The 22416-nt window shown below is 41.6% G+C and overlaps 2 protein-coding genes and 1 long non-coding RNA gene across 3 annotated transcripts in view; 2 read left to right on the forward strand and 1 right to left on the reverse strand.

The window, feature by feature from the left end:
• Positions 1 to 6701, forward strand: part of LOC110990847 (adenosine deaminase-like) — a 22151-nt gene extending 15450 nt beyond the window's left edge. The window contains exon 9 of the mRNA XM_087130315.1: positions 4357 to 6701. Coding sequence (XP_086986441.1) covers positions 4357 to 4449 — 93 coding nt within the window. The 3' untranslated portion in view covers positions 4450 to 6701. The remainder of the gene's footprint in view (positions 1 to 4356) is intronic.
• Positions 1 to 22416, reverse strand: part of LOC110975511 (uncharacterized) — a 31959-nt gene that overhangs the window by 2695 nt on the left and 6848 nt on the right. The gene's annotated exons all lie outside the window — the stretch shown is intronic.
• On the forward strand, positions 8121 to 22038 carry LOC147795849 (adenosine deaminase-like). The gene is given in 10 exon segments (XM_087130318.1): positions 8121 to 8309; positions 10488 to 10549; positions 10944 to 11066; positions 12412 to 12428; positions 12431 to 12664; positions 13104 to 13237; positions 16177 to 16320; positions 17412 to 17509; positions 18861 to 18990; positions 20356 to 22038. Coding segments are annotated over 10 exon segments (1071 nt in total). The 5' UTR covers positions 8121 to 8273; the 3' UTR covers positions 20449 to 22038.

Raw genomic sequence — 22416 nt, forward strand, 5'->3', positions numbered from 1 at the left:
AAATCAAACATTTTAAAGGTTATGAATAAACGTATAGTAATTGGCGCAAATAGTCTGAGTAGCTGAAAGTGCCATTAAAACAACAGAAGCAGAGCACCACTAGACAGGAGAGCTGAAGGATTAACTGCCGTGTCTGTAGTTGCCTTGTGCATGCTGATATGCAAATTGAGCTGTTTGCTCTCAGATCGTAATTTTGTGCTGTTTGCATCGTAGCCAAATTTCTGTGTGAAATTTTGTGCCAGTTTCGACATTCTGCGTGGAGAAGTTCTGGACCAGGTTATGGGCCAAGACTCTCAGTAAAGCAAGAGAAGATTAACTGTACGTTATTCATTGATATTAATGTATTTATTTTGAAAAAAGTCAAAGTTGCTCGTTCAAGTCGACTTTGAATTTTTTTTTTGCTGCTTGTGCTGGAGTTAACTTGTGATTATTCTGTGTTAAATGTTCATTTTAGAACAAGTCGAAGTTCAGATTTTGAGTATCCATTTAACTCGAACGATGGAGATAGTTAATTGATGTTCGCACTTCTTATGAGGCAGATGTTAGTTGCCATTTTGTCGTTGAGAATTCTCAAACTATGAACTTGTAACAGTGATACTACATCATGAGGTTTTGGGTCATTTATACATCTCAATGTTTAGATGGTCATCAATTTGGCTACTGAAGACACTCTGTATACTCGAGTTTGAAAATCTGGGCTGAGTGACGACCAAAGAAGAACTACTGTAGAGACTGACCGCAGGCTACCTGGTTCCTCAAGACCTCGTTTGCCAAGGACCGGTCGGAGCTACACACCACCTAGATGACTGATGATTTAGATTTAGAGACTGCAGACATTTTGTGTTGAAGTTCTTGCTGGTTTATTCAAATTGTCGATAAGAAAGAACTGAAATACTCAAATCTACTGGGTATTTTGGTTGCATAAGACTAAGATTTGGCGGTAACTGTCCAGTAGTCAGTATTAAGAGGTGAATATGTCCAATCAATTTGAGGTATTTGTGATCAGAAGATACTGAATATTTACTTGAACATGTTCTAACGTTAAAAGTCTGACTATTGAAACCTCTAATTTTATTTTGTATTTTAAATTTGGAATCTTTGTAAATACTTTTGGAAGCACATTGTAAATAAGAAATCATACAAACAGAATAATGTGTTTTAATGTCTGGCGCTGAGCGACGAGCCAATGGTATCAGTAAGTAATTATCATCAGTGTCTCTGTGCAGCCAAAACAAAATCACTATCGCTCTCTCATGTTATGGCCATACGTCCAGTGGCATACACACCAAATGATGGAAGTTACCGTGAGCGTGGCTGGAAATTTATACCACAGTACAATACGTAACAGCATCGTGCACCTGAGTAGTTGCCTGTCCTCAATTTTGTACCAAGGAATAGATTAAGGCCTTACTTAACGAACTGCTTGTAACCCACTTTCTACAAAACAAAGACGCTCCATTCGTGCAAAATAATGGAGCGATGGAAACAATTGCGTGACTTCTCAGATGGAGTTAAGTCGGATAATACCCGAGGTAAGCGCCATTTGTAGCCTTGTCCAAGGCGGTTTACGCGGCCGTTAAACCCCGGCAGAGATCCAGGCCGTACGCACGCAAACCATGGCAAACGAGCTGCCACCCTAGTACGGTACAACGGCAGACCCCAACGGATCCCCGTACACAGACTTATGACGGCTATGCTACCGCTGTAATACAAACCGAACCACCGCAGACACATGTGCGTATACATTTACATGTACGTAACCCCACGTACGTCAGTGCGTCAGCTGTCCATAAGGTGAGAGTGGGGTAACGGCTTCACTGGGAATCGGATGTCACTTGCAAAGCATGACGGCCCGACGTACTGTGCAATGTACCGTACGTGTTAAAAGCGAACCTGCTGCATCGCAGGGTATTGCGCATCACACCGTGCAGTATTTCCGCCGCGCACATACAGCAGGCCTAACGGCCGGGGTTGTCAAAATCATCGCCCAATGCTTTGATCAAGTCTAGCCATTGGGTGCGTTCGATTAGCTTCCCTGAACACACCAGTGTTACACTCAAGGGAAGCCTCAAAATGAGGCTTATCGAACGCTGCAGTGTGTTTTCCAAGGCATTCTAGGACAAAGGTCAAGTCCCCGCCTCGTTCCATCATGAACGTCCATGCTCGAACAGTCCATCCGTGACGTCATTACACTCGGGCAGCCTCCAGAGACCCGCTTGCCAGCTGGGGTAGTGGTGGCTGACACCAGGGCAGACACGAACATCACGTGATGGCTAAACGAACGCTCTCGTGTAAGTTTGACTTACACGTGTAATCTAATCGAACGCACCCATAAATTGCTCTCAGCACGCGCAGTTACCACGGCGCAGACTGCGACACAAACCATTCCCTTGTAGGCAGCAAGGTGCACTTTCAACTCAAGTAAACCCGCCGCTCTAAACAGAAAGGGCTTGCACGTATCAACGCTGCGAAGACCTCTATCCCAGAGCTGCGTGTTCACTTTGTCAATGCTATTGAAGAGGCGCTTAACAGCTGCCCTACTGGCTCAACAGAGGCGAGGTGGAACCACATCCGCGACGCCATCCATTCAACGGTTTAGTACACAAGGCAAGAAAAATAGGAAAACCCAGGCTGGTTTGAAGCCAGACTGCCCGAACTCGATCCAGCGATTACAGCCAAGAGAACAGCGCTGCTGAACTACAAGATACATCTTTCAGAGCACTTGTAGCGCTCAGGAGAGCTAGGAACGAGACTAGACGTATTGCTCGGAGATGTGTCAACGACTATCAGAGCTATACGAAGGCATGAAGAAGACTTTTGGTCAACGTGTGTCCAAGATTGTCCTTCTAAAGTCATCATCCAAGGATGTCATCATAGATTGCAGCAAACAGATGGAGAGATGGGTTGAGCTGTACTCAAGGAAGAACACCGTCACTGAAGATGCCATCCGCCTTCTATTGACGAACTTAGAAAGACTATTGAGTTCTTAGCCTGCGACAAAGCCCCAGGAAATGACGGCATTCCTCCAGAAGTCATCAAGCTGACCAGTAAACATTGCTGGTAAGAAGGCGCTATACCGCAGGACATGTGGGACACCAATATCATCACCTTATACTAGAACAAGGGTGTCTGGAGCGATTGCAATAGGGTGTATCACTCCTCCGTATTGTGGGCAAACCTTTGGTCAAGTGGTCCTGTGCAGACTGCAACATGTCGATCCAGAGGCCAAGTGCAGATTCAGAGCGAAGAGATCCACCAATGGCATGATCTTCTCGCGGAGACAGCTACAGAAGAAGTGTCGAGAACACAGACAGCTGCTCTACATCGCTTCATCAACCTCACCAAGGCTTTCTATTTATTCAACAGAAAAGACCCCTTCACCCTCCTGGAGAAGATCGGTTGTCCTCCCAAACCTCTCACCTTGATTGTTTCTTTCCTTGGGGATGGGAAAGGCATCGTCTAATCAGTATGACGGATTCACCTCTGACTCATTTCCAATCGAGCGGAATCAAGCAGGGATGCGTTTTGGCGCCTACTCTGTTTGCTGCTATCATTCACATTCACCAGGTCAGAGGGTGGGATCCATCTCCACACCAGAAGTGACAGCGGCCTCTTCAACCTTGCCCACCTGGGAGCAAAGACCAAAGTGCTTTCTGGAACTGCTCTTAGCAGACGATGCAACACTAGTAGCACAACTTGAATGCATTGAGACGATTCAAAAGCACATCATTACACATCATTATGATGAAATACTTTCCCCGCTGTTCGCTCCAATCTTTGGAAGATCGGAATGTCCACCAATTAGAGTAGTCAGGCTTGTAGACTCGTTCATTATGATACAGGTATGAACGACGTAAATACAAGTCCGGCAATGTGATTGGCTGCTACCACCTTTGGTAGATGCGTTCATTTGCTGTGTACACACAGTGGCGGTACTCTAAAGCTGGGTGTTTAATTAAGATGTAAACCACCCAATAACCAACACGAAAAAGGGAAACGAAAAGAAATTTCAATTCACCACCTGACGAACATGCCTTTAAATAGATCCTCATGTCAATTACAACCTGCCCATGCTATGTATGCTATGACATTATACCAGCTCAATTAAATTTTTGTAACAAATTTCAAGTAGTTGAAAAAATACCTTTTGGACGGATTAGATATTTTAATAAATATTATCGTACTTCTTTGCTTCTACGTGGGTTGAATTTGTGTTCACGTAATATTCGAAATCTTACACCGGGTCGGTTCAGCATCATTATACAAGGTATTTATCTGAAGAGTTCTATATTCTCGCTAACACTAGCTCCGTTGATGGATTTAAACAGCTTCTTTTTGTTTCGATTACTTTTACAGACGTTGAATGCAGCGCATGCATCCTTCCTGCCGAAGCAAGAAAAACTTGAGCTAATTCAGCAGTTGAGGTCAGCCTACCATGTCACTGATTGATTCAGATCCAAGGTTATTTGATTCAGATCAAGCAATTTGATACAGCATGGGAAAAGTTCTTGACTAATCCAGCAGTTTAGCCGCAGTTCGTGATGTCGGCACAATAACAAAATAATCGGATTAGCAGCAACTACAAAAGATAAATGCATTTCATGTCCTTGTACATTTACTGTTCGGTTTCACTGTACCTTATTTTGATTTTTATTGTACCAGTTTTAAAGGTATTTTGGTACCCTTTTGATTTTTATGCCAATGCAAATTTCCGTTCTTATGCTTTAAGTACTTTAGGCTATAATTTCACCACAGTTTGCCAGAATTTTGAGTTTTGTCTGTCTTTATTTGTTTGTTGGGGTGTTTGTTGGGTTGTTTGTTGGGTTGTTTGTTTTTTCGATTTGTTGTTGCTTTAGTATATGGGACAGCAGGCTATTTGACAAAGCTTCCTCACAAAATAGTTTCGGTGAGCACGAACAGCACCCAAAATGAACAACTGCTTCCTGTAATGACATTTCAGAAATAGCGACGTCATTCATTGGGAAAACATGGAATATGTTAATAGGGACACTCATTATAATAAGATTGACCCAGAAGGGATGTTCAATCATTTCTATATCATCATTGCAAACATTTGAAATATGTAAATTCTTACTAAAACTTTATCTCATGGGTCCAAGTTTTAATATTCTGATGTCTATTTGCTTGATTACAACGCCATGTCTGCAACAATAATTTTTGGCTAATGTTTTTAAAGTTGTTGGCCATCTACAGTTATTTTATTTCTGATGACTCCGCCAGTTTCTTTTCCAAATTTTCAAAGTTTAGTTTTCTTTACAAAAAGCAGATGAAAACTAATGTTTTCATCAATATCGATGTTGGCTTGATGATGTTCATAATGTAAACTGCTGTATATTACTGGTAGGCGTCGTAGTTCCAAACCTCAGCTTCATTATAGCTGTTAGTACCGTGTAATAGCATACATCTGTGCCCAAAAGCGACTCTGATGAGGTGGATGATGAGTTGTAGTGACGGCATGTGTTGTTCGATGTACTAAATGTCATTTCCAGTGTATGAGAGGAGGCGTTGAGATTTGGATCGTTTTTGGACCATTTCAATGACAAATTCCCTTACGTTAAAGCCGCTGAGCAGAATTATTATCGATAAAAAGAGATGGTTAAGAACTCAACAGCTAGTCAGGTATCTCCTGTTTGCCTGTCATTTACGACACCTCGAGCTTTTGTAGGGAATAATCTGTAGAATGTTTGTGACATCCTCTTTACATCACTCTTGCAAAAAACGTAACAGATTTAACTAAAACTACACAAGACGGTCTGTATAGTAGAAAATAGTAGAAAGTAGGAAAGTTATTGTTTACAAAAATGTGACTTTTTGTATTGATAAATTGTGGTTAGGCTACGAACAGAGATGTGCGAAGCCACACGATCAATCGAGGTTAACATCACCCGCACAGGTGTACGCTCATATAGATTAAGATTATCCTTTTGGCTTTACAGTTATTTAAATATGAACTCAATGGGTTTAGACTGAATCATTCAAAAAACTCTTTTTGAGTATTTTTGTAGAGTTTTCCAAGGTATCAGTGTTTGTCAACAGTGGTGAAATCAAACTAAACTTGTCTGCTGCAACATGACTCTAATTAATACCATATGTGCGTTGCTTACAAACTAATAAAGTTTTGTTTCATTTCCTGGCCTGCTTAATCTTTGTCGTAGGCCATTTTACAGGGTTCTTATTACAAGGAGATCTTTCTTCTGCGTTAGATTTCCGGTCTTTGACTTTTCATTCGTTACAAAGCCATTCACAAAATTCTTGATAGGCTACTTTAGAACTTATTGAGAGGCATAAGGGTTTCAAAGACTTTTTCAATTGGGGTGTTTCAATCCATTACAAAAATTTCAAAGTAAAAATTCAGCCAAGAATTTAACAGAAAACACACGGAATTCAAACGACCATTTAAAAAGCTCATGGGTGATGAAAGCCTTGCATGGGCAACTTGAGATCACCGTGTGGCTTAGCGAGCGAAAGCTTCGGCGGTAGCGTCACGACGCACGCTGGACTGCTGCAGTGGGCATAACGCAGTATGGTCTAGTGTTTTGTCATCGACCATGCAATCAAAAGCATTAGATTTTTTTTATTAAAAATCTTTCTGCCCTATTGTAAGACTTGACGTGAGAGGCACAAATTGAGGTAATGGACCAAGTTTCCCAATTAAAGTATTTTTCTGTCGTAAGAAACCAGTTGCCTTGTCTATGCATCAATCACTGCTCTTGACCGCGGAGATCGAGATATAAAGATAACACATACCCCCTCGATTTGCCAAGGCTTAAGAAATCACTCCCTGAATTCATATTGACAGGACGGTTGGAATGAAGCTCCTTACATACATTCGGTCGAGTTTGCACGGAGCATTTCTCTACGCCCTCAAGAACGTTCCAGCCCATAAAATTAACAATTAAAGTGAAAATAGAGCAACAACTCTCAACAAAAAGTTCGTTCAGTCAAAAATGGGAACTCGAAAAGAGTAAAACAAAATGCATATACTAAAAAATCCATGAGCGTTTTATCCTCCCGTTACTTTTGCATGCACCATAAGTGACTCTAGCATATTTTCAAGAAAGTTAATTCAAAAGAAACAGGACGTACTTGTCTGGATTTCATGGAATATTACAAAAGGGAAACATTGCAAACATGAAAATTGAAATGTCACTGCCAAGAAGTTAGTCATGGACAGTTGCGCACCCAAAGGGCGGGGCTCAACCTCCTCCCCCACCCATCCCACCAAGAGATTTTTCTTTTCTTTTCTTTTCTTTTTAGAAAAACAAACCGGAAAGGGGGCTTGAGCATTATGGAGGTAAACTCGAGTTTGAGCCCCCCCCCACTTCCCACACAGATTCTGGGTGTGCCACTGGTCACGGAATATTGCCTCCCACGTGAAACGAGCCGGACTTTTTTGTGATTCCACACTTACCTTTGATCTACTTACCAAAGCAACGTTATCTATCTGCACCGGAGTTTATTTTACGAGTGCCTTGTAAAATTGGCCAGACTGAATTGAAAGCACTGCAGGTCAGTGGCAGTGTTTCAGGAGTGGGCTTTGTCTCCTCTGCAGTGGATCCAGAGGTGGAGCCCCCTTGGGGACAGACTCAATTTCTCCCATTTATTTTCTTTTGTACTCAACTGGTCAGTTAATAATACTGAAGACGAAAATTATCATTAAATGTCCGCTCGTTTTTGGAGTTCACCTTCAGTTTGGCGCCCCTTTTCCCACATTTGTAAGTGCTGTAGGCCTACTCGACCCTGGTATTATTGCTGGGTAACACGTAAAGATATCCCCAGATGATGTGACTACTTTTCAGAAATGTATGTGGGGTCCAAGTAAACAATGAATTTAAAGACAATATCATTTATGAGTAATACAGTATTTTATTTTAAATCATACTGTTGATTAATGACGTTTAGCCTACTTACAATTTAACCGAACGACGCAAAATCCCCAAGTTAATCAACCCAGTGTGCCAGTGTCGGAGGGTTAAAGTCCGAATGAGGTTTTCTATTGTCAGCTCCACAAGAATTGCATTACGGTAACTGTGTGCGTAAAAACGAAACACTTTGATTTTGTTACAACCAAGCCGATATTGTCCCTTTAATCAACACGATGTCAAGGGTGACCTCTTAAAATTAGCATTTCTGTACATGAAACGAGCACATTTTACTCACCACGTGACAACTGTAACAATTGAAAGAATCCTTTCCACAAGCGACAGTGTGGATCGTGTGGTGTGCAGGGTACCCATGAAAAGTAAACGGCAATGCAAGTTGGGGCGAAATCTCATCTACGTCCAAAGGTTTGTATCTTCATTTTAACATTGTAAGAACTATATAAGTTCACCCTTTCAGTATGCCTCACGGATAACAGCGATTTCTGCCGATGGCTGTTTCACCGTTTAACCCGGAACTGCGTTCAGAATTCGTGTAAACATGTAGCACATGTACATGTACAGTACTCTGTGGGCCTGCAGACACAGGGGCCTTCCTTCATCTCAGCTCACAGTGGGCCTGCAGCGACACGGTAGGCCTGCAGCGACACAGTGGGCCTGCAGCGACACAGTGGGCCTGCAGCGACACGGTAGGCCTGCAGCGACACAGTGGGCCTGCAGCGACACGGTAGGCCTGCAGCGACACAGTGGGCCTGCAGCGACACGGTAGGCCTGCAGCGACACGGTAGGCCTGCAGTGCCACTGTGAGCCTGCAGTCACAGGGTGCCTTCGGAACCTGTGCGCCTTCATCTCACGGTGGGCCTGCAGTAACACAGTGGGCTTGCAGCGACGAAGGAGCCAGCATCGACACCGTGGGCCTGCAGCGGCGTAGTGGGCCTGCAATGATGCGATGAGCCTGCAGACACAGGTGCCTTAGGACACAATGTGCCTTCTATGACAACTCACAGTGGGCCTGCAGCGACACAGCTTTTTCCAAGGCGGTTTACTTGGCCGTTAAACCCCGGCAGAGATCAGGCCGTACGCACTCAAACTGAGGCAAACGAGCTGCCACCCTCGTACGGTACAACAGTAGACCGTAATGGAGCCCAGTACACCGACTTACAAACCGAACCTCCGCAGACACTTGTGCGTGTACATGTGCATTGTACATAACCCCACGTACGTACGTGCGTCAGCTGTCCGTATCATTATATCGAGTTGAAAAACCGCCTTGTCGCGTCTGTATGTCCCGGGTTTAGGCCTAATGTTTTTCTTGACATTGACGAAAATGGGGGATCAGCGATATGCGCTTATGCCATCATGAATAATTCAATGCAGTTCTAGAGCCAATCACATAAATCGTGCTTCCTGAAAAATATGAATTGTTCATTTTGGAAGACCAATCGTAAGCCTCTTTGATTACACATGTGACGCAGTATTGAATAAACATCCCCACACACGATCAAGTAGGCACACACGGTACACGGTTACCAGCTAGCTATAGCGTGCGATAGTACAGTGGAGTACAAGTGAACACACGAGTTTGCTCTCCTGGGTTTCCTTTTATACAAATAAACAGCCCTTTCTCAGAATTGTTTCCAATGAAAAATTTTGGGTTCAAAATTTGAACAGAAAAACCTATAAAAAATGAGCAGCGCCTTTCCTTAATGATGTCACTGCGACAGCACTTACACCCAAACACTTGCCCAGAGAGGCATGGATAGTAAAACGGTTGCGAAAAGTGCTTTTCAATACGTCAAACATCAGAAGATTTGAAATAGTTTTAGTTATAAAGCTGAACAAAAAGAGTGTGATGGGGTTTTATAGGAATATTTTTTTATTTCTTGGTCACAATGATAAGTTGTAGTAAATTGCAAGCAAAACACCATGAGTATCGCTAGGAAACTACTGTCGGGCATTTGTTTAGTATCTTCTATTATTATTCGTCTGACTTGGAAGCGATACCATCACGGAGCCCTTTGAAGTGCCCGGGTTGTACCTGCTTCTGTGTACTTCTTTCACACCTTCGGCAAGCATCCGCCCCCGCTGACCATCAACCACCCACAATTACATCAGCTCCCCTAAATTTATAGTCTATAAGAATGTTTCAGAACATCTTTAAAAACTGTGGAGGCTTTTAGGAGACCGATAAACAACAGCATTGTCAACAATAGCCTGTATTCTGAGGCTAGAGAAACATATTACATGTATTGACTATGGAGATGCATTAGCAATTATTAAAATTGAACTATGTCTTCTTTGCTGCTAAACGTTTGAAACTGAAATAAATGTAGGTTTGTGCGTGCCAACTAAGGTGAATAAAGAAAGTCAAAGTTCCACCAGTCCAGTTCAAACGTTTTAAGAAAATAGAAAACTACCACAATTTCAAGGGTATGAGAATTTAGCTGTACAAGCTGAATAATGTTTTACAGTGTTCTCGTGAAGGTGAGCTGATGTCTGCTAACACGACTATATTCTCACTAAGGTATAGCCAGGAGTTGAATAAACCAGCTTTTCTTATATTTATATATATATTTGGATTTGTAGGTGGAGCTGCACATTCATCTGGATGGCGCAGTCAGACCATCTACTGTGTGGGACTTGGCAAAGTGAGTTATCTTATATTCCCAGTTCCTTCTTTGTCTCAGGAATGTGTTTGTTCCAACGAAAACCTTGTTCAGTGAATCAGATAAAGAACAGTATACAGAGAGCACGTTTTGCTGACACGTACTTACTGGGTATAATGCTTCAACTGTCAAGAAATGTGTGACATTATAACGAACGGGTTTTTACATATTTCCTCTGATGATTTTCTTCATTTCATGGTGCATTCAAAAGTAAAATTCCACCTTTGAAATGGAACGTATTTACTTCGGAATGTACTTCCATGTATTCAAAAAATGGTGAGAAAGAAACTCAAAGGATTGTTGATCAGTTAAATTTTCTTAAAGCTGCTCTGATAACAGTGGGGTAACTTTGGCAGTGCTTTTCTGCATTTAAAAGAAAGCGTGGAATCAGCGTGCCGGGTTCAACAGCTGAAGAGATGATACGTATTATACAGAACTTTGACATGGGAACCCTTCCGAAGGTTTTGGAGACGTTCAAGATTTTCTTACCTCCTTTGATGTAAGTGATTTTGCTTCATATGACCGTAGTAGGTTGGTATTGTCTGTTGCAGAGAATGCATTCCCAAGCTTATAGCACAATTAAAGGGCCACGCAGGCATTGTGTTTTTTCATGCACCCCTTAAAAAGACCTTTCTGTCTCAGATAACTTTATATTATTGATATTTTTTCTTTTTTTAACAGTATTTAAGGTTTTTATTTTCATGCCTATGAGTATTTTAATTTATATCAGCAAAACTGTGATCAGTGTTGTAGGACTCGATTCTGGACTCAGTCTTTGTTCCATTCTGAAACACACTTGGAATTTGTTATTATTTTATCTTATTATTTTTTTAGTTATTTATTTATTTCAATCAGACTTGCGCCTAAAGACCTGAGTCTGGCGCGAGTCTACTCAACATAAATGTTTTGTTATCCTTCAAGTTGGCACCCTTTCATGTTTACGTAAACATGCAAATATATGGAAAATGTACAATAAAACCCCTGGATTGTTCCAAACCTAAAAAGAGTCCTTTCCTACAAAACCTTACCTGTGGTAAAAAAGTGACTTCATGCCCTTATCCACCCGCTGGCGCCACGTTTATCTTAGATTCATTAACCGTATACATGTTGATATATAACAACATGTTTCCTAACTCTGTTTAGGTTATCCGTATGGAAAATATAAAAATATTTATACTTGGTCTTATAATTATGCTGCAAATTGTAAGAAAGACAGTAGTGTAAAGGCATACACTCGATTGATATTAAGTCTACAGCAGCAACTCGAACGCGCGTCATGCTGCCCAGACACCCTGCTTCCATGTGAATGTTTTACAGCATCGGCGTCCGAATGCATTTTTTTCCTCTTCCATCAACAGAATTTCTTAATGTTAAACTTACAAACTCACGTAACGTTTATAACTCTCGGAAATAGCGTGCCTTGCAGACTTGATATTAGTTTTGAGCTTAACATTCAAACTAAAGTATGCAATGGTACTAAAGTTGTCCCATAACTGTTCGAAAGCCTAGCGAGGCACATGTTGATCATGCGTTTAACATTCATGGTAACTATCCACAGGCTTCCAGTATTTCATTTCTCTAGTTTTACTATAATTAGTTTTGATGCCTATGAAGAATTTCGAAAATATTGCGTAAAAGTTATGTTACCAATAGTTGCAGTCTCGTGCATGTGATAACGACCCTTGCCTCTATCGGCTTCCAATACTCAGTTGATCTTAAACATAATTGCTGAAGACCGGCCATAGTTTTCCAGACAAAGAAGAACGGAATAGAGCACAACAGACAATTCGTCTTTAGGAACCTTTGAAATAATAACTACACATCTTTTGTTTCCATCCTCCTAGCGGTGATAAAGAAGCTCTTCCCGAATTTCTTACGAAATTTGCGAGGACAAGGCCAAGGAAGGTGTCGTCTACTTTGAGGCTCGATTTAGCCCGCATCTTTTGGTCTACTCGGATCAGGAGGGTGGCCATGTTAAAGAGAAAGCGTTATCGACTCACGACGTGATGCGTAGCATCGTGGAGGGAATAGAACAAGGACAAAAAGACTTCAACGTCAAAGCGCGTCTTATCATATGCACTGCCAGAGAGACCCCTGGCAAGTTTTCTTTTAATCATTCTGTAAGAAAAAAATTTATAAAACGAATAGTCTAGTACTAATTTAGTGACTCGAAAAAAATCCAAAAGGTGGGAGTGATCTCAGAGTTCATTTTTTAGCTTTTGAAAAATATCCTTTTTCTTTCTTTTATCGAGACAGGATACACACTGTCATGATTTCAAGGGGAAAGATATCCCCATGTACATGCATGTACTTACATGGACCACTCTTTTCATTTCTGATCATCATGAGGAGTCATCTGTTCACTGTTTTATCTTGCCAAAATTTAATAATGAAGGGGTTCATTGAAATGAAATTGCTTTGGAGATGAGTTGAGATTCTTCATGTTTGCCATCAAACATAAACCTTTATTATTCGTCTATTCTTGATGTGAAATAACGCTGATAGTTTGATAGTATTATTTCGTTTTCATATTCAGCTTTGGCCTCAGAATGTCTTCATCTATGTCAGGAATTTCATGAAATTGTTGTTGGCATTGATGTTGCCGGCTGCGGTGGTACAAACGAAATAGAACGCCAGGAATTTCACCGTGAAGTTGTCAGAGTTTTTCAGGTAAGTGGATAACATACGCAGCGCTGTGAGTAACAGCGTAATTACCAGGGGAAGGGGGAAACTTAACCCCTCCCCGCAGATGCCCCTCCCCTGGGCGCCACCACCCCCCCCCCAAATCTGTGAATGCAGCTGCAACATATTTTCTTGTGGTTCCCCTTTGAACAAATGTGTGCACCTCTCGTGAGTACCCCTCAGACATTTAGCCTTAGTTACGCCACTAGCAGTGAGGGTTGTTTGCGCGATGGGAGTTGTTTGGCAGTGCGATGAGAGTTTTTTGGCAGCGAGATGAGAGTTGTTTGGCAGCGAGATGAGAGTTGTTTGGCAGCGAGATGAGAGTTGTTTGGCAGCGAGATGAGAGTTTTTTGGCAGCGAGATGAGAGTTGTTTGGCAGCGAGATGAGAGTTTTTTGGCAGCGAGATGAGAGTTGTTTGGCAGCGAGATGAGAGTTGTTTGGCAGCGAGATGAGAGTATTTCCAAAGTATGGTGAAAGTTATTGCGCAGTGCCAAGAAGTATATTTTTTCGAAGTCTGTTTCTAGAAGATGTATTACTTCGTTTCTACGAGATTATATCATTTGCACAGTTCGTTTGTTTGAGAAATGTGCTCTCCAGTACGTTCTCATGAGATCTATATATATTGAAACACTTCGGTTTTATATAGATATATTTGGGGGGTTGTTTCCACAAATAGAAACAGTGTTTCTAAATATAGATCTTATAAGAATGAACTGGAGAGTATATGTCTCCAACAAAAGAACTTAGGGGAAAAAATCTCGTAAAACGAACTTGGAAAAAATATACTTCATGGCAGTACAGAGCTTTCGTAGTTTCATCTCACGATAAGAGTAGTTTCAGAGCACGATGGCGGTCGTTTGGCAGCGCAGTGAGTGTTGTTTTGCGGCTAAGTATGAGTGTTGTTAAGGTTGCACTATAGACGCGCCCCGGAGAACAACGTCAAATCCGTGAGAAATTTCGCCACCTGATGACGCCCAGAAAATTATGATCTCATTGAAATATGATCGCTCGACCATCAATTTCCGCCTGATGACGCCCAGAAAATTATGATCTCATTGAAATATGATCGCTCGACCATCAATTTCCTTCTCAACTTCATCACTCTGCCAAACAACTCTCATCTCCCTGCCAAACAACTCTCATTGCACTGCCAAACAACTCTCATCTCGCTGCCACGCAACACTCATCGGGCTGCCAAAAAACTCTCATCTCGCTGCCAAACAACTCTCATCTCGCTGCCAAACAACTCTCATCTCGCTGCCAAACAACTCTCATCTCGCTGCCACACAACACTCATCTCGCTGCCAAACAACTCTCATCTCGCTGCCAAACAACTCTCATCTCGCTGCCAAACAACTCATCTCGCTGCCAAACAACTCATCTCGCTGCCAAACAACTCTCATCTCGCTGCCAAACAACTCTCATCTTGCTTCCACACAACTCTCATCTCGCTGCCAAACAACTCTCATCTCGCTGCCAAACAACTCTCATCTCGCTGCCACGCAACACTCATCGGGCTGCCAAAAAACTCTCATCTCGATTCCACACAACTCTCATCTCGCTGTCAAACAACTCTCACCGCACTATGTAACGAGGCCTTAATTGAACACCATGAATACGATTATATGTTCCACTTAAAGGAGCATACTGCCCTGGAATTGCCAAAATATAATGCTTGAGACTGTTTCATTTGCATATGTCAGAGCCATGGGTGAAAAGGAACCAGTCTTAAGTCTTACAGTTACGAAGAAATAATAAAAAAACGAGTTGCATCTGCCCCGGCAAGCATTTTGAAGCTTGCGTTTACGTATCAGTATATGTAGTAGTGAATACAAGCCATCCTAAAGGCATTGTTGCCCTAGCCAGTGACATGACCAATGGCAATCTGTTTTCTCGTCTTCTCCTATAATAGGATTATTGTTCCCCGTAATTTTTCAGCCAGCTATTTCTTTGGCACAGCCTTTCTTTCTTTATGCATTTTTTGTCTTGAACTTAGACTGTTCAGAGTTGATTTAGCTTCCATGATGTATATCTGCAACTCTACAGCGGCTAGAAACTGTTTCCTTTGTACCTTCGTAGCATGCTATAGTCCTTAGTCCAAAGCCAGTTAGCTAGCTTACTGCACCTACGGGCCGTACATATGCGGCCCGGCCCGGGCAGCAGCACGTAGCACGTAAGGCAAGGTTCCCTATTAATGTTCACACCATGAACGAAACAGTCAAAATTGCTGTCATTAAATGATACATTTAATAATTAGTGGCTGCTGTGATGTAGAGTATCGGTAGGTTGTTTTAAAATCCAAGGGACTCATAACTGTTTGTTGTCGTGGGCGTTAGATCATATTCCACCTTACAGCGGTCAACGTCCTTCTATCCGCCGCCGGCATATGCGTTACGGGGGGGGTACTCTCCCCAAAAAAACATTAAAAGGGGGGAAAAGGGAATAATGGAGGGATACCTATGAATTGAACCCCTCCCTGGGGAATTACGTGGAGGGGATTAGCCTGTCTAACGCCTGTAAGCACAGTGAAGATGAGCAGGAATGGGGTTCTACTGAGATTCCTGTCATCTCCTCCCTGTCCGCTCCCTTGAGGCTGTCTTCACCTTTATATATGTGACCCACTATCCCAAAACCAGGCTGAAGTAGGTAACTTCATTTCTCAGAAAACATGGAAATCCCGCTGTTCATGTTCATGTAGGTTTCACAGCTATCGCTATCCGTATAAACCTATAAGGTGAAGTTGTGGAATTGTCAAGCATCCCAGTTACTTACTTCAAGGTTTGGGGATGATTGGTCACATAATGAACAAGGAGGTTCTACAGTGGAATTGAACTTAGCGGAGTAGGCGAGCATCTGTTCGTAAGGTTTCGTTGCTTTTGGGTTCAGCGTTGCAAAAATATTTCTACTGCTTTTATTATTCCTGCAGGAGGCTGAACGTAGTGGCATTCATCGCACTGCACATGCTGGTGAAAGTGGACCAGCCGGCAATGTGAAGATTGCCATAGAAGAACTGAAAGCTGAGAGAATAGGACATGGCTACCACGTCCTGGAAGATGATGATATCTATCAGGTAGATCGTCAATGTCATATAGGCGCCGGTGTCGAGCTCAACCACAGGGCAGGTGTAATAGTGGGAAGGTGTTATGTTAAACCTAGCTACACCATCGAGCAACTGAATCATTGATAAGACTGAGTCCAAATATCTAAGTAATTGTGAGTCTTGTTTTTGTTTCCTGTACACTGTTTTGAGTGGTAAACTTTGTCAACTATAGAGATACATGTACATGTATATGATAATGTATGTACCACTTTCACTAAGGTAACTTTGCTCGGCTCAACCTCCCCAAGGGTAAAAATGAGCTGGTCTTCAAGATCCATGGCATGATTATTCCAGTCTACGTTGAATCGAATTCGCTTGAACCATAACTTCCGGGTGCGCGTGACACAGGCGCCCTAAATAAAGCAGTCGGAAATCAACACTGATATGTGTGTCCGTGGCTGCGACACACTCACGAAAGTAATTAACCCATTCGAACACTTCGCAAGAACGGCAGGGACGAGTTAAACTGAAATCACATGCTTCAATATATTTCGTCGCGTCTGTTTTAATGGCATGTGTTTGTGAAACAGCCAAACTGAACTGTGTGGTAGTCTGGTACCGCTATAACAGATAACAGATAATAGTGTAACAGATTGGAGAACGAACAATTAATTATACACTCATTGTATGCACCAATAATTCATGTGTGAAATATCTTTCTGAATTCTTAATTTGCCAAACTTCAATCAAGTAAAGCCAATCCTTCAAGAAACATTTACAAGTATTGCCCACATTTTCAAAAGCTTGAAAAGGTAGACTTGGTTAAAAAAGAACGGTTTAGAGGGGCTGGAAAACTTCAAATTAAAGTCTTTTCTTCGAAAGGAAATGCCAACAGTTTATTCACAAACAAATTCTACTTGGACATGGGTTGGCCATAGACTATAATGTCCCCAGTTATTTCCCCCTTCCCAATAGCATTTGAATAATCACTGCACGTTAAGATTTTTTTCTAAAACCATTAGGAAACGAGGAAAAGCAAGGTCAACAATTTATGTATAGAAGCTTCCAATAAAAAAACCTGCAACCAACATTAAGAAAAGATCGTAATGATTTTTTTTCAGATGGTTAAAGATAAAGACATCCACTTTGAAATCTGCCCAACATCCAGCGTCTACACTGGGTCATGTGACTCGGACTTCACAAAACATCCTTGTGTCAGGTTGTCATCTCTTGTTTTTCTTTTGTTTTACACGCATCTGTTGAATTCGCCAATGAATACTTACCGCAGGCTTTTAAAGCCACAAGAAAAAACATTTGAGTTGTTTAACTTTTGAACAGCCATCATGTAGAACAAACGGTACCAAACCTCTAACTGCACCGTATTATGAAAGATCAAATCATGTTTAATAAAGTGCACAAATTTTACATAATTCTGAGCTTTATAAAACAACTATATCATGAAACAAAAACCCCGTAGAATAATGCTGCATCCATTCCCACCCCACTCCAATTTAATCTTAGCAAAGCAGTTCAGATTGGAGGTATTTCCTTTTTTACCGACAAGAAGTATGTTATTTGCAATCAGTAGATTCATTTCGTGACTTGACAGACTTTTTTGGCGGCAAATCGGTAATTGGCTGGGTTGTGTACTTCAGACTTTGCAATGCGATACGTACAACGTGTACAGTGCAGGGGAGTCACATTGTTCACATGGTTTAAAAGGCCAAACCCGTAATTAAAATTTACATTGTTCTCAGTATGCATGACCGACCTTGCATTCTCTGACCTGGAAGAAATATTTTCAGTTTTGTACAAAGCCTATGAGAATCTATGCCAAGTGAATTCGATCCCAGTAATAGATTTTCTAGACCCAAAAGTGCTTGAAAACCGAATGGAATATTATTTCATTGCTGAAACGTTTTACGACACTTGATGTGCCTACAGAATATGTCTATTTTTCTGTCTCTCCCATTGCCTCTAACCTTCATTATTCTTCATTTTCGTTTTATTACCTGCACTCTGTTTAGCCTATAGAAAAAAACCACACTACTGGCGTGTCATACATCCCCGCGAGCACTGACAGCGATCCTTGTAGTGTTTCTCCAGCACTTTGGGCCAGAAACGTCTTCTCTCACTCCTTCATAACGCTATAGTATTACGAAAAGAAATTCTTTTCCCATCAATGATTGTGAAAATAATGTTTCATCGCAATTTTTTTAACCCAGTCATACGTTTAATAATAAACCATTGTCGGACATGCATTTACATTGAAAAACCTGAAACAAAAATCCAATTTCTAATGATGGATGCCCTTGTGTCTCAAACAGGAGTCATTGGCTCTCTCCACGTAAAAGCGTATGCAGTGAGCTTAGTGCAACCATGTTCTTGGCCGTTAAGTATTTTTGTGAAGTCGTCATACATGTCGAGACCTAGCTGATAGTTTTCAAATTTGTCTTGCATAGATGCCACATGCAGCACTGGTAAATTCGTCAAGAAAAAACTGTGTCTCTGTTGACGATTCATCAGGTCTACCAGCCTAAGCAACTTGTTGACTTGTCGTTGTGACCTAGGTTCATCAAGGATCAGATCAACTTTTCACTGAACACTGACGACCCGATGGTCTTTGGGAACACCATCAATGACGAGTTTGAGATTGCTAGGAAATACTTTGGACTATCAGATGAGCAGGCAATACAAGTGGTATGTAGTCTATATACCATTAAAAATTTGCAGATTTATCCTAAATTGAATTTCTGTATGGGAGGCATCGCCTGTGTCTTCGGTGCAAAATATCTGGCTAAAAACTAATATTTACAATTGGGGTAAATTTGATTTTATAGACAGCGCAAGGAGGCTGTAGGAGGCGTGTGTATAATATGTGATTATAAAAAACCAAAACACTGACAAATAGAAGAAGCCCTGCCTGTTTAGGAAATCGTTCCATCCCTGCTGACATTTATTTTCAAAGGAGATCCAATACCATTTTCTGACCACCATAATACTTCGAGAAGCCTTGACAGGCGTAGGGCCCCAAAAGATTGTCTCTGGTCAGACTGATGTTCCGGAGTCGATGCTGCGACGCGGCTTTTTCCCCCTCCTCTAGGGTTGGATCGTACAGACAATTGTAGACACACGTTGTCGAGTCACAGAACTATACCAGCTTTATTATGATTATAAGCTGACAACAAAAACCGTCTCATCCATAGTCTGCTATCAGTGTTCAACATCGATCTCGTCGGGAAGTATCACCCTTGGTAAAACATCCAGCTCCCTGCAGAAAATGTTAAGGTTGTGCGGCAATCGGGGGCGCTGTTGCAGCTCTCACAGAAAAAAAAGATTGACGCGCACGCTTGAACGCGCGCGCTGACCACCTGAAACGAAAGACATTTTTGGTCTAATATCACCGTTCTAAATCTGTGAAGAATATAATAGTGCAAGTCCACTGCAACACCATATGATGGCAATGGTGCATGTTGTGTGCTTCCGACTTGACAATGTAATCTAATGAAGTGATTGATTTTTGTGCACCAAAAAGACCCCGAAGGATGATTCGATTGCGGGTCCCATACCCCAAGGGGTAAGACCGAATAACGCCATTCCTAGAAAATAACGTCCACTTGCACGGAATTTAGCTGACGGTAGTTACAATAGCCTATAGATGAATCCTGTGGCCATTGCAACGCTATCACTGGTCATTTGCGGTGTTTCGATCATGGAGCCACTGTGCAATGAGATTCGCCCCAAACAAACCCCAACATGAATGGACTCGTATATGGGTAGGCATTCAAGAGGTCATTCACCCCATAACCTCTTGCAATACAATGGTAGCCTGCTGAAAAAATTGACACCTAATGGCATTGCATTTTGTAATTAATATCTATTCATGCTTCTTTTGCTTTTAATCAAAGTAAATCTGTTTCAAGCTTACACTGGGTCGATTCATTATATCAAGGTCCTTATCTGCAGTAGCCTTGATCATTGACGAACGCCTTGACCAAGGCTATATCTGAAATTCATCGTTTCCAACACAAGCCCTATGGTATTGTTGTTTTTAATTCTTTACAGACATTCAATGCAGCACGTGCATCCTTCCTGCCGAAGCAAGAAAAACTGGAGTTAATTGAAAAGTTGAGGGCAGCCTATCATGTTGCTGATTGATTCAGATCCGGGGCTGTTGGATTCAAATCAAGCTGATTTAATGCAGAGTATACCTTTCGTTCTTGGTTAGATCCACGAGTTCAGCCGAAATGCTGAAGTGCAAATAATAACTGCATTTCTTGCAATGTAATGTTTAGTTCAATCGTGGTAAAGTCATCTTAGCATCTCATTTAGCATGAATTTTAATTTTTGTTTCGCCATTTTGCAAGGCTTTTTGTTTGGTTTTTTAATGCTTATTTTAATATGCGTTTTCATGGCCAAAGTGCTATGAGCAATAGGCCTCTAATTCCACTCAAACTCGTCGGATTTTTAAAAATATTTAATTGTCTCAAATTTTTTATTATTTTGTGATCAGTTGTTTTACATCTCCTAGAAGATGGTGCAGCGAGAAAATCAAGACCAAACGTATTCCTCAAAGTCTGATTTCTTTTGTGTAAAAATGTACCCCTTTCTTTAATTAAACGGGTGGGTATGAATGGAGCCCCACAATCAATCCAAATAACGCACAAGTGGGCACTCATTGAAAAGATTATTACTTCGTTGTTTTTAGGTATTGGAATGTAAATTCGATGGGTTAGACTGAATGATTCATAAATTTCCCTTTTGTGGCCGAGTCTTCCAGGTCTTAGTGTTTTTCCACCGTCAACACTGTTGTTCATAGTCAAATTCACCCTAGGTATGAGACTAATACAGGCCCATCAGAAAGTATAAGAAAAGGGGGCACGAGTTTTTGCCATCCTTAGGTGATCAATTTTTGCCAAGCCACGGCCTGGGGTTCGGGGCCCGCCCAAGGGCCCCGAGAAATTTTAGATTCTAGATGCTCTCTGGTGCAACCTTCAGGACTTTCCAGGACACTTGCTTCTGTATTTTGGCCCCAAATCTGCTTGCATTTAAAAAGTGAAATAATAAAAAGAATTTTTAGTAAAACCGTAAGCCAATATACACGTACGTACATACTGTACCACAAAACTCGTTTTATACATGTATATGTACATGTATGTGCTGCGTACACAATAGCACAACTCTACTATAGTTCTGCTAATGTGTCGCGCCTGGTGGCCTTCAATTGAGGCTTCTTCAAAAAAATTAATATGACATATCGGGATAAATTCACCTTCATTAAGTTTTTGATGAAAATTGTATCGTGCGTATTTATTCAAAACGGCCACGGACATCGTATGCACAAATTACAAGCTGGGTTTGGGGATGCCTTTTTTTTGTAAAAAAAAAAAAAAAGTGACGAATGCGGTAATTTATGTCATGGGAATTTTAAGAGGATAGTCAGATAGTAAACTCTGAGTAGTCGACTGGCGTAAGTAATATTGTCTGGCTGTTTTTATTTGGGGAAAAAATGTGTTCAAAGTTTCCAACAATCTGCACTATTAAAGATTCCATACAAGTAGGGCTGTTCTGGTGACAGTTAAAAGACAGATTTCAAAAGAGAGCCATGATGTACGGCCCTACGTGTGTTTGGCTAAGTCGTGCCCACTGCCCATGCAGGTGCATCTCGAATTGATATTGTAGCGATTCTTTGCTTTGTTCTACATCTTATTACAAGCTGGAATAAATATTAAATGAATGGAAGAACAACCATACCCATAGAATTGTTTGTAACCGGATTGAGGACTCGGAGGGGAGAGGATTTATGATTATACCGCAACTAAAACCCCTTTCAATATTGTCCGCCATCTTGTTTTGCACCATGCATCCTAATCATGCATACCTTCAATGTGGTCCAACGAGAGTCACTTACGTGGACCAACGTGCCACGGGCATGATGAAATTGGCCCCTTCGGAAGTAAGGCGGGACAAGAGCACACGCCCCCTAGCTAGCGCGCCTTAGCGCAACCACCTACCAGACTACCTATCAGGGGTTGCCGCGTTCGAGTGTGCTACTCGAGTTATCCCAGGGCGCATGGGGAGAATATGCGTGTACTGGCTCCAGATGATGCGAACGCATCCTGTCAT

This window comes from Acanthaster planci, linkage group LG20, assembly GCF_054643075.1.
Source record: "Acanthaster planci isolate LZ-2023a linkage group LG20, COTS_SCS, whole genome shotgun sequence".
NCBI classification, from domain to species: domain Eukaryota; kingdom Metazoa; phylum Echinodermata; class Asteroidea; order Valvatida; family Acanthasteridae; genus Acanthaster; species Acanthaster planci.